Source organism: Ananas comosus, linkage group 4 (genome assembly GCF_001540865.1).
Source record: "Ananas comosus cultivar F153 linkage group 4, ASM154086v1, whole genome shotgun sequence".
Lineage (NCBI taxonomy): Eukaryota > Viridiplantae > Streptophyta > Magnoliopsida > Poales > Bromeliaceae > Ananas > Ananas comosus.
The window spans coordinates 5,588,851-5,600,584 of record NC_033624.1 but is presented as its reverse complement, the minus strand read 5'-3'; the positions used below and the strand labels follow the sequence as shown (position 1 = coordinate 5,600,584).

The window sequence follows — 11,734 nt, the reverse complement described above, 5'->3', positions numbered from 1 at the left end:
GGATGTTGGGGGAAAAAGAAATAAAGAAATATGGATACAGTTATTGTGTGACAGTGGCAGTTGGTTGCATGGTTTCTGATAAGGTTTTCAGAAACCCCCTCCTGGAAAAGTATAAATCCACTGCAGCGCAACTCTGGACAAGAGGAGGAGATAATATCTCACATCCATTCCACTAGAGCATGTTGACAAAACACAATAATAATGTGGTGACAAAATTTTCAAATTCATCTTATTTCACATAATTTGAACTATACACACCCAGAAATAGTGAAGGAGCAAAATGGAATCCTCCAATTATTGCCAAAGTAACCAATTACTTTAAGAGCTTTAAGCACTTAGAAAAATGTACTTTGATACAGTTTTCTTAAATAATAGTTAATTTATTGGAATACTGAGATGACGAGATCTTAGTGGGATTTGAACATTGAACCTTGTGCTCTGATTTTATGAAGCTGCTTTTTGTGGCCGTTAGATTGTTGTGATATTATCTGTAGTTTTCGTTCAGATGTTACAGATCTAGGAACTTAATTGAGACAGTAGTCAAGTGACGACATTTCATTTAAATTTGACATAAAAGTTTGATCAATCGACGGCGACTTCGATGAAATCGTAGCGGATATATAAAAGGTTAAAGGAACAACAAAGTGAAACAATGCTAAGAAAAGTTGGGCACAGGAAAAGCAAAAGTTTCAGATTTTTCTCTATCATGGTTTACAAATTACAACAAAGCATGGAAGTAAAGCTCTTGGGTTGAGCAAGTAGAGCTCCTCAATGTTTGCATAGAGACCAACTTTTCCTGCCAAAGAATCAAACCCAGCAGATTGGATCCCAAACTCCTGCAAATTTTCCAATGGCTTATGGACTCGCCCCGCGATCACCCTACACACCAACAACGCCTTCTTAGTCGAAGGATCGTCGCCGTATAACTCGATCGACTCGAATGCTCTCCCGCTAGTTGAAGTCGTGAAAACCCCGATGTCTCCCTTGGTTTCTTTCTTTATCGAGAACCCGTACTGAATGATTCGGCAGATGCTGCATTTTTCCGATGAGCAGAGGCTAGAGGAGCCGTTTGAGCCGAGAGAACAGGAAATCGTTGTCCCGTAGAACCGCAAGAGCTCGTTTCCGTCCGCCAGGCATCGAGGGTGTTTCTTGGGGAGCTTACTAGCTTTGATCTTAACCATTTCGCGGTATTCTTCGAACCGACCTAGTGTTTTCTGAGTGTTGTGGACTTTTAGGACGCGCTCGATCCGGCCGCAGTTGCTCTCGGACTTTAGCCAGCTTGTTTTGCATATGATTTCGACGATCTTTCTCGAGGAGTCTCCTTCCACAAGCTCAGTGACTGCAGAGATAAATAAGTAAAACCATTCTTTAAATAAGTTTCATTTGCATCATTTGCATCATTTGTACAGGAGGGATGATTTAATTAAAGGGAAACTAAAAGGGACAATCTAGAATGCATTAGCATGACATAAATTATTAACAATGGAAAATAAGAAATTCAACTGCTAGATAATATAATTTTTTAGTAAAATAGATAGACAACATATATAGTTTTGCAACCTTAGAGGCAAACTAAAGCTGCAGAGTCTATGAATAGACTTTTCTTCTTTCATTATTTTTCCTTTTCCAGGGAAAGAAAAAGTTATGCAGCATACTTTGAACTTTATAATAAATAATAAAGAAACCGTCTAACTTCTAAAAGTTTTAAAACTGAAAGTGCATAAAGAGAGGTTAAAAAAAACACTAGATTGGTCCCTTTTCTAATCTGAGGAAAAATTTTATGCACTTGACATAGATTTTCTTTTGTAAGTTAAAAAAAAAATGTTATCAGAAATCACTGATAAATTCAAATATTCAGATAGAGAAACAGAGCAGTCCATTGCATCATTCTAAAGAAAGGAAACAAAATTGAATCTATACATAAAATGAAAAAAAAAAAGGGAAAAAAAAAAGAGAAAGAATCTAGGATTATGTTAGTGCACCTGCATGCTTAGAGAGATGGTGAGCTTCCAAGGCCTCCCACTTGCCAAACTGCTCCCCACACTTGTGGCAGCTCACACACGCAGAGGACCTCTCTGCTAAGCTGCCATCATGAGAGGCCCTATGTGTAAAATTGCCATGATGAGCACCCACACCATTTGTAAGTGAACCTCCTCCAAAACCACACCCTTCTCTCCCCACAGCCAAGTTAGGAGACCTCCTTGGAGGTGTAGTACTTGTCCTCCTAAATGAAGGATTAGGGTTAGGGTTAGGGCTAGGGGTAGTGCTACTAGGGTTAGGGTTAGGACTTTGTTGTTGCTGTTGTTGTTGTTGTTGGTGGTGGTGGTGGTGGTGGTGGTGGTGGTGGTGCCACCCAGGTCCAGGTGTGCCTGGCCTAAGAGTACCCACATAGGTAGAGCCCAAACCCAGACTCAGACCCAGACCCAGACCCAACCCAGTCTCCCCCTCATGAAACCCCCCTCCTCCATACCCTGTGATCTTCAGCTCACACCTGGAATTGCTCAAAATGACTTCATGGGTGATGGGGTTGAGGAACTCACTGCTGCCAATGGACCTGGGGCTGCAATTCTGTGGCCTCTCCAGGTGCCTTTTGCTGCCATGGATCACATCCTTGAGGTTGGCTATGGACCTTGAGCACCCTGACCTCGGCCCCTTCTTGGTCAGGATGGAGGTGAGTTGGCTGCTGCCCTTTGGATCATGCACATCAGATGGCCCAGACTTGCAGTGCAGGGACTTCTTCAGTGCAAACCAGACTGTTGGCATCTTCTCCTCCTTCCCTCCCCTATCCCTCCTCCTCCTCCCCCCCCTACCTCTTCCTCCTCCTCCACCTTCTTCTTCTTCTTCTTCTTCTTCTTCTTTTGGCACTTTCTCTCTCATCTTGATACTTGATTCTACTTGTGGCTCTGTGTGTGTGTGTGTGTGTGTGTGTGTGTGTGTCCTCCTCTTTTTATCTTAGGAAGCAATGCAATAAAAAGCCTTCATTAAGAGGCCACCAAACCTCTTCAGATGAGAAAAGAGAGGTACCTCTAGTCTCATTAATATTGACTTGGCCCACAAGGATGTTCAACAACCATTAAGGAAGCATTGCTCAAAAGCCCCTCTGAAAAACTTTTAATGGTGAAATCAGCTTGTGAAAAGGGACCCAACACAGCACTCCCTGCAGCGGCTGTTGCAGATTTCAGCTTAGGAGGAGAACCCACCACCAAAATGCATATGGAAGGTTCCCACAATTGCCCTGCCCAGGACTTGTGTAAGCATTCCCTTGAGCGAGTAAAGAGGAAGAAGAAGACAAAGTTGTGGGTAAATGAAGGGAGGGGAATCTTTACTATTAGATGTTTGAGTCATGAGAGAAATTAAGATTGATTCGCTAATAACTGAGGGGGATGGTTTTATATACATATCTCCACATATTATATATGTTGAGGAACTATATACGCAAATTAATATAAGCGGAGGAAGAGTTTGAACAGCATTTAATGTACACACAAGCATGTGAAAGAGAGGAAGTAATTAATTACTAGGGGTGTTTTCATTCAAGGTTAGATGAATTTGAGGTAGATCTCTATTTGACATGTGGCTTCATTTTTGCCAAAAACATTTGCCCTTTTTAAGCTATATATATATATATATATATATATATATATATATATATCCATAACAGGAGCTACATTAATATGGTACGTGTAATATACATAATTTCAATTTGTGATATATAGTTCATGCACAAGCGTCGTTTAATTACAGCTTATATTGATTAGAATAACTTTTCAACGTGTGCTATTTCCACATCATTTACTATACTGGAAGTTGGGTAGGGAGTTCTTTGACTTCGTTCAGTATTTTGCTTTTGCAACTTATTAGGGTCCATTTGGTTTAACACGTTTTATATATATATATTTTGTAGTATTTTGTTTGTAGAAAAAAAATAATTTTCATTAATATTTATTTCGTTGAAAGAAAAAGTTCACATTTATTTGGTTGAGTAAAAAAAATAAATGAAAAAAATTTTATGCATCTTAAGTTTTTGTTTTCCGCCGAAAAGCAACGAAAAACAAAAACTTCAAATTTTTTTCAAATCCGTAAAAGTACTTTTATGATTTATTTATTTATTTATTTATTTTTTGTTACATCGAATCAAATAAGAGGAAAAGCATTTTTCATACCGAAAGCAATTTTTTGGTTCATTTTGCATCGAACCAAACGCCCTCTTAGTTTTTCAAACTATGAAACAGGTGATAATTTAATTCTTAAATTTTAATTTATTGTAATTTCTCACTTGATTTTTCAAATTATTATAATTAAATTTTATAACTCAATTTAATTGACTAAATATTGATATATTGCTAATGTAAAAAATAGTTTACTAGTGTTGTGATTGGCAACGTGTCGAAAATTAAAATGTTACATTACTTTTTACATCAGCAATACGTCAATATTTAATTAATCAAATTGAGTTGTGAGATTTGATTATAATAATTCTGAAAATTTGAGTAAGAAATTATAGTAAATTAAAATTTGAGGTTCAAACTCTCACCAACTTCATAGGTTGAGGACCATACGTGCAGTTTAACCTTTCTAGTTAAGTACTTTGCAACTTGTACAGGTGTTTTGTTTGGGGACAACTATTTTGATTTAAATTAGAATATGTTTTCACGTACGCTCATTCAAATGTACGTTTACAATCGATGTAGTCAAATCTGCATGGTGGTTGCCGTGTGGTACTGGTACTCTGTTATTGCAATTTATTATCTGAACTATACTTTTAATCACTTTAGTGAGATAGGTTTTATCACATAATATTGTAATTTCATCAAGGACAACTAAAAAAAAAAATATTATGCAAAATGAATATAAATTAATCAAATAAAGTCAAAGATGATTTTGCAATGTGCTAAAATTTAAGCACTAATAAAGTGTTTATGGGAAAGAAACATCATGGATTGACTATTGTTATATTGACATACACATAAGAAACTTTTCTTTTTTGAGAGAAAAATAGTATACTATTCGTTTTGTTTATATTTTTTAAAAAATAAATTTAGCTGAAAATATGAAATAACTATTTGGGACCTCGGGTACCAACCACTAAGTCCTTTTGTCACTTGCGTTAGGGACGGTCGGTTCATAAGGAACTTTTGGATTGGGTGAATAAAAGGATGTTTAGTTGTACATAAAATCATAAAAAAATAGTTTTTCATGAAAAAAAAAAAAAATTTCGTTATTTTTTTTTCTCATTCTATAGTGCATGATTTATAGGAAAAAATTAGTTTTTTTATTATCATTTGTTTGGTTGAAAGAAAAAAAAATGATATTTGGTTAGTTCGGTGAAAAAAATTAATAAAAAATTTACACAGCTTGAGTTTTTATTTTTTAAAAAACAAAAAATACTTTATTTTTTTCAAATCTATAAAAGGAACTTTTCGAAAATTTTTTTACAACTAAATAAACGCAAAAATATTTTTGCAAGTTCAAAATAATTTTCCATATGTTTTAAGGCGAATCAAATACGCCCTAATTAAACTAATCAGAAAATTTTCCTAGATGATACATTAACAACTATAAAAATTGTTTCGTAAGCTACACCAAACAACAACACAGTGTCCTTTTTTCTGAATTTGAGTGCTCACTTCAACCCATGAAGCTTTGGTTCTTTTATTAATGGCTGTAATTAGGCACAAAAAAAAAAGGTTAAAAAAACTAGGAAGGATCATAATGAAGCCATTAAATAGCATTCAATGCCATATTAGATGTCTTTGATTCCCCTCAACCCCACATGGGAACAATTCCAAGCGCAGGTTTTTTATTGTGATTTCACAAAAGCCCTCAGAATTTGTTGAAAACATTTAATATTCCAATCCACCGAGTTGGTGTAATTAGGGAATTTATGATTCACATTCATCACCACCCATTATAACGAGACCACAAAAAAAAAAAGTCTCAAATCAAAACAAAGTAGATTAAATGGGTCTAAAATAAACATCAAAACAAACAAATCTCCTAAAAAAAAAAAAAGAGATAGGACCTTTTAAATTCAAGATCGAAGTTATTGATCTTGATGTATATAGTTAATATGAATTTTTATTAAGAATTCAACTAATTTTGATTCTTATGCACCATTAACTCGAAAATGTTTTATAACAGCTGTTACAAATTAATGTCAATTTTGAGGCCTTTGATTAGATTTTAATAATATTTAAGAAACTCTAGGTATACCCACTTGCCTGCGCCCGCAAGCGGATATACGTAAGGATATGATGATTCCACAAAAGTTTGCAAATAGATTTAATCCGTACTTGCATAACCCGCGGGTATAATAACCCACCCGCGGGTTGCCCAAATCGCCAATTTGCTTGGTCTAATGTAAGCGTTTGTTAGTTAATTCGTCAATTATTCGCGAATTATTGAAAATTCGAATAAAATAAGTCCGTAGGTGATTTTTTCCCTAGAAAACGGAATAAAATGTGAATTTTTTGGCTAGCCGAATTATTCGCTAATTAATCGTAAATTATTCATGAATTATTGAAAATCTGAATAAAAGACTTTATATATATTTTTTGTTTAAGTATGAGTTAACTTATATTTTATATTTAAGTATGAATTCTCTGCTCGCTCGCCCTAAAAAAAAATCTTATATATTTTATGTTTTAATTATCGACTATTTTAATCTCTTTCTTTCTTGATTGTTTATACATCATAATTTATAATATAGTTTTCTAGGCTAGGGCTACTATACTCTTATGAGTATAGAGTCATTCGTACTCATAAATTATTTTCGATAATAGGGATTCTGAATCGACGATCTACTCTATTAAATATGATCTAGAGTATTTTAAACTTCTAGAAAATAAGTTTTGTAATTTTTTGAAATCATAATAAGGTTCATTGATCAAGTGGGTATAAAATGAACGGTCAAAATCGAACGACGTCTTAAAAATGGATGATCGGATCCTTCAATTTAAGATCAGAGTTATTAATCTTTATCTATGTAGTGAATAGAATTTTCTATAAAAAATTCAACCGATTTCGATTCTTTTACACCGTTAAACTAGCAAATATCTCATACCAGTCGTTAAAAATTGTCAATTTTGTGGCCTTTTGATCGTAAGGTAAATGATGTCGAAAAATTATAAAATTTGATTTCTAGACTTTTTAAATACTCTAGATAACATTTAACGGTGTGGATCGTCGATTCGGAAGCTCTATCATCGAAAACAACTTATGAGTACGAGAGCAATCGTACTCATAAGAGTATAGTAGCTGGACTCTAGTTTTCTATCATTTTTTTACTTAATTTACTTTATTTTGTAACTCTTTATTTTTATATTTTTAAGAATTATAACTATTTACCCTAGTAGTATAAATCTAGAAAAAAAGTTTAATTTAATAGTCGAATTTTTGATCCCGAATTTTTAATTAATGAATATGTAATTTTCGTATAAATTGCGTATCCAAATAATTGGCGAACTTGTTTTTCAAATTGTATTTTTCAACAAATTTAAAAATTAGAATACGAATTTTATTTGCATTATACCTGTACCGAATTTTTATCGAATCTGAATTAACTAACTATGGTGTGCGCATACATATGAATGCCAATGTAGAGTCCATCACAAAGTTGATGAATATATGTGATTATTAATTATTAATTATCTAAGATGTGCCGCCATTGCTGCTGACCTGTACTCAGCTTTAGTTGTAGAAAGCGACATGGTCGGTTGTCTTTTGCTATACCAAGAGACTACTATTGAACCAAGGTTGAATGCATATCCAGTAGTTGATCGTCTTGTATTATGGTCTCCAGCATAGTCAGCATCACAATAGCCTCTGAGCTCACCTGTCTTTCCTTTTCTATATAGAAGGCTGTAATTGATAGTCCCTTTTATATACTTAAAATGCATCGAACTACTTCTAGATGGGGCTTCTTTGGCTGTTGCATCTATCGACTAACTACTCTAACTGCATATGCCATATCTGGTTGGGTTATAGTTAAATATATTAAACTACCGACCAGTTGTCGATACATGGTTGAGTCAGCCAATTCTTTTCCTTCTTCTGCACATAATCTGATATTTGGCTCCATACGTGTAGAGATAGGCTTACAGTTTAACATGCCATAACTTTGGAGAAGATCCTTTGCGTACTTTTGTTGACATAGGAATAGTCCATCATTTATGTGCTATACCTCGAGCCCAAGAAAGCGTTTAAGCTCTCCGAGCTCATTCATTTTAAAGCATATAGATAGATTCTCTCTTGTGCTATTGATCTCCTCTTCGTCATCTCTGATGATGATTAGTTTATCTATGCAGGCTAGTCCGATGGATATCTTCTCCTGTTGCTTTTTGACGAATAAGCTTGAATCTGCAGGTGTAACTTAATATTCGCTTTGCACTAAGAACTCACCTATTTTGCCATGCCATGCTCTTGGTGCTTGTTTTAGTCCGTAGAGAACTTTCCTTACACACGTACTGAGGATGAGTCGTACTTTCGAAACCTCTTGGTTGCTCCATGTATATGTCTCAATCGACCTCCCCATGCAGGAATGCATTCTTCACGTCTATTTGCCAAAATTTCCATGATTTGCTGGCGGCAAGTGCTATCAACACTCGTATGGTTGTGATCTTAGCCACCGGACTGAATGTCTCATTGTAATCCAGTCTATATTGTTGTGAGAATCCTCGAGCAATCAGTTGAAGCTTTGTACCTCTCTATTGACCTATTTGGACCGGTCTTTACTTTATATACCCATCGTCATGATATGGGCTTCACATCCTTTGGCCTTTGTACGAGCTCCTAAGTTTGATTTTGCTTCAGCACCTGGATCTCTTTGTCCATCACGTTCCTCCACTCCTTGTTTGTAACTGCTTCTTCATAGGAAACTCGCTTGTAGTCTTTTCTTCGGTGAGAGCAGCATTTACATACTTAGGATTAGGTTTTCTTTGCCTAGAAGACCTTTGTAATTGCCTACCTATATCTTCAAGTTGGCTTGGTCGATCTTCTTCTAGGGTTTGATAATGCATACCAGTTCGCCAAGGTTGGAGACTTCTGGAGTTACAGCTCGTCACAGCTTGACTCTGTGGAAGGTTGACCGTTTTCTTCTTGCTCTGACGCAGCCTTTTCTTCTTCTTATTCTCCAAGCTTTTCTTGTAGCTTGATTTCCATCTCTTTAGAATTTGGTAGCATCACTTCTTGTGAGGACCACCAGGACGATGCCTCATCGAACACGACATTTCTTGATGTGTAACAGCGACCAGTTATTGGATCACAACATCTCCACCTTTTTCTCTCACTGTCGTATCCAATGAAGATACATCGTATCGCCTTCTTATCGAACTTACTTCGAAGATGGTCCGGTACGAATACAGCACACGCAACCAAAGACTCAAAAATGACTTGCTGTGGGTTTGATCTTCTACAGTACTTGATAGGGTGAGATGAATCTCAACTTTGGTTGAGGTAGTTGGTTGATGACATGTGCTGTTGTTCTCATACATTCTGCCCAAAATTCGTCTAGCATATTTTTTGCATGCACCATACTTCGGTAAGTTTCTACTAAGTGCCTATTCTTTCTCTTAGCTATACCATTTTGTTGTGGAGTGCGTGGACACGTAAGTTATCTTCTTATTTTGCACTCTCGCAGATAAGCTGAGAACTCTATTGAGATATATTTACCTCTATTATCTATGCGCAGGCATCATATATTATGACCAGTCTGGCCTTCAACCTTTTCTTTTAAATTTTTGCACTACTTCAGATTTCTCTTTAATAAAGTACCTTCAGATGTACCTTGAGAAGTCATCAATGAATGTCACCATGTAGTGCATGCCACTGAGTGATGTTTTCTTGACTGGTCCAAAAATATCAGAGTGCACGAGATCCAGTGGTTCCTTTGCTCTATATCTGGATCAGTGTAGGGAAGTTGACGAGCCTTACCAAACTGGCATCCTGCACAGATTGTGTCCTCACGAACTTCAAGTTGAGGTAAACCCTTAAGCAGGCAGCGCTCCATCACGTTTTTTAGTTTATGATAGTTCACATGTCCCAGTATTGCATGCCACAAATTAGCAGTCTCATTTTTTCAAGTCTTTTCTACGTATGCTGATTTTGCAGACATTATGTAGATCTACTCTCCTTTCGTTCTTTCCATGATTTGTATACCTGATATTTTGCGACTACGAAATACCTTGACATCTTGTGGCCCAAATACTATATAATTGTCTGATGCAGTCAATTGTGATATTGATAATGGATTTTTCTTCAGACCTGGGACATTGTAGACGTTCTGTAGTTGTACTTGACGTGGGCTGAATCTGGGTGTGATGAACGTCTTTCCTATGTGAGTGATTGGCAGTTTCGAGTTGTTAGTTGTCACCACTACTGACACCGTTCCTGAAGTTGATGGATGAAGCCATTAATCACTTAATAAATGTTCGTTTTGAAATAAGTGTGTCCCTTCGTTTTTCTATAATTGTCTTTTCGTTTTCTTAAAATGAGTTATGATAGTCTAGATTTGTGTGTGTCTTTTAGTATTCCTAAAAGTGCCTTTTAGTTTCTCTATGAAATTAAAGAGTGCATTAATATGTAGAGAAGATGAAGGGTCATTTGAGAGCCTATAAATATGTAATGATTTTTATAATGAAAAACAAGTCAAGTTGAGTTGAAGTTTCTACTTTTATTTGAGAAGAAGGATTTCTTCTTGCTCCTATCTCTTAGGTGGATTTCCTGTGAGAGAAGAGTGTTGCTCAACCATTGTGTTGGTGGATTCCGCATAGTGGTGAGTGTGCTTGAGTTCGACGTGGTGGATTCTACGGCGGGTCGAGTATTTATCGTGTTATATTCATCCTATCTCCGCGTTCCCTCTAAGTTCCGGCATCAACTACTCTTTCTCCTTTATATTCTATTATGCTAAGCATATTGTCTTTATCACCGGTCATATGATTGGAACATCCAGAGTCGATGATCCAATTTGCACTGTAATTCACTTCTCTTAGATTTGCTATTGTTGTGAGTGTATATATTGGTACCTGCTTTAGTAGCTTTTCATTCTCAGCACCTAGCGTCATCTCTTCTGTAGCAGTGTCTTCTGACCTTCGTTCTTCAAAAGCCACCTCCTTACTTGAATGATGGTTTCCATCTATTTCTATGATGGCGAAAGAAGCTTGAGCATCCTACTCTTCTACACTATCGTATGCTGCTTGGTAGTCACTTGACATTGCCATATTGCCTTGTACTTGTTTCTTCATGTGCCAATAGTCTCGGGGGAAGTGTCCTTTCTTGCCGCAATTGTAACACTCTTCGCTTCGCTGTCTGTTGCCTTTAGACCGCCAGTTATTTTGCTCCTTCTGGTTGTGGACTTCCCCTAGAAGGTGGCTCTCTCCCGACCTTCATTTTGCCCTACTGAACTCCTTCAGTGGGTTCACATTTCTTGGCCCTCTTGTTGCTCGACCTTTTCTTCTACTACTGAAGAGTGCCTCCTCTTTATTTTTCAGTGAGACTCTAGCCATCTGTTTAGCTAGAGCCTCCTGATTTGCCAATAAATTTTTCAGCTTTACTACCATTGGTTGAGTGGGCCAGACTCGGATAACGGTAATAAACCTATTATATTCGGGCTTTAGGCCGTGAATAATAATTCTCTTCATCCGCTATCACTAATTTTTGACTCTGGATCTAATTAGAAAATTTCACGACAGCGAGATTTTACCTTCATGAACTACTGGCTAATCGTCATGTTGCCCTG

The 11,734-nt window shown here is 36.4% G+C and overlaps 1 protein-coding gene across 1 annotated transcript; it reads right to left on the bottom strand.

Moving 5' to 3' along the window:
* On the bottom strand, nucleotides 598-3,399 carry LOC109708494. Its single transcript, XM_020230266.1, has 2 exons — nucleotides 1,983-3,399; nucleotides 598-1,339 (listed from the first exon to the last, which is right to left on the bottom strand). The coding sequence occupies exons 1-2, from the start codon at nucleotides 2,875-2,877 to the stop codon at nucleotides 705-707; spliced, it is 1,530 nt and encodes a 509-aa protein (XP_020085855.1). The 5' UTR covers nucleotides 2,878-3,399; the 3' UTR covers nucleotides 598-704.

What these genes read in the sequence shown, in the direction of transcription:
- LOC109708494 (XM_020230266.1), bottom strand. Translation starts at nt 2,877, where the DNA reads ATGAGAGAGAAAGTGCCAAAAGAAGAAGAAGAAGAAGAAGAAGAAGAA. An exon ending in CCATCTCTCTAAGCATGCAG is followed by an intron (nt 1,340 to 1,982) that starts GTGCACTAACAT and finishes TTATCTCTGCAG; the next exon opens with TCACTGAGCTTGTGGAAGGA.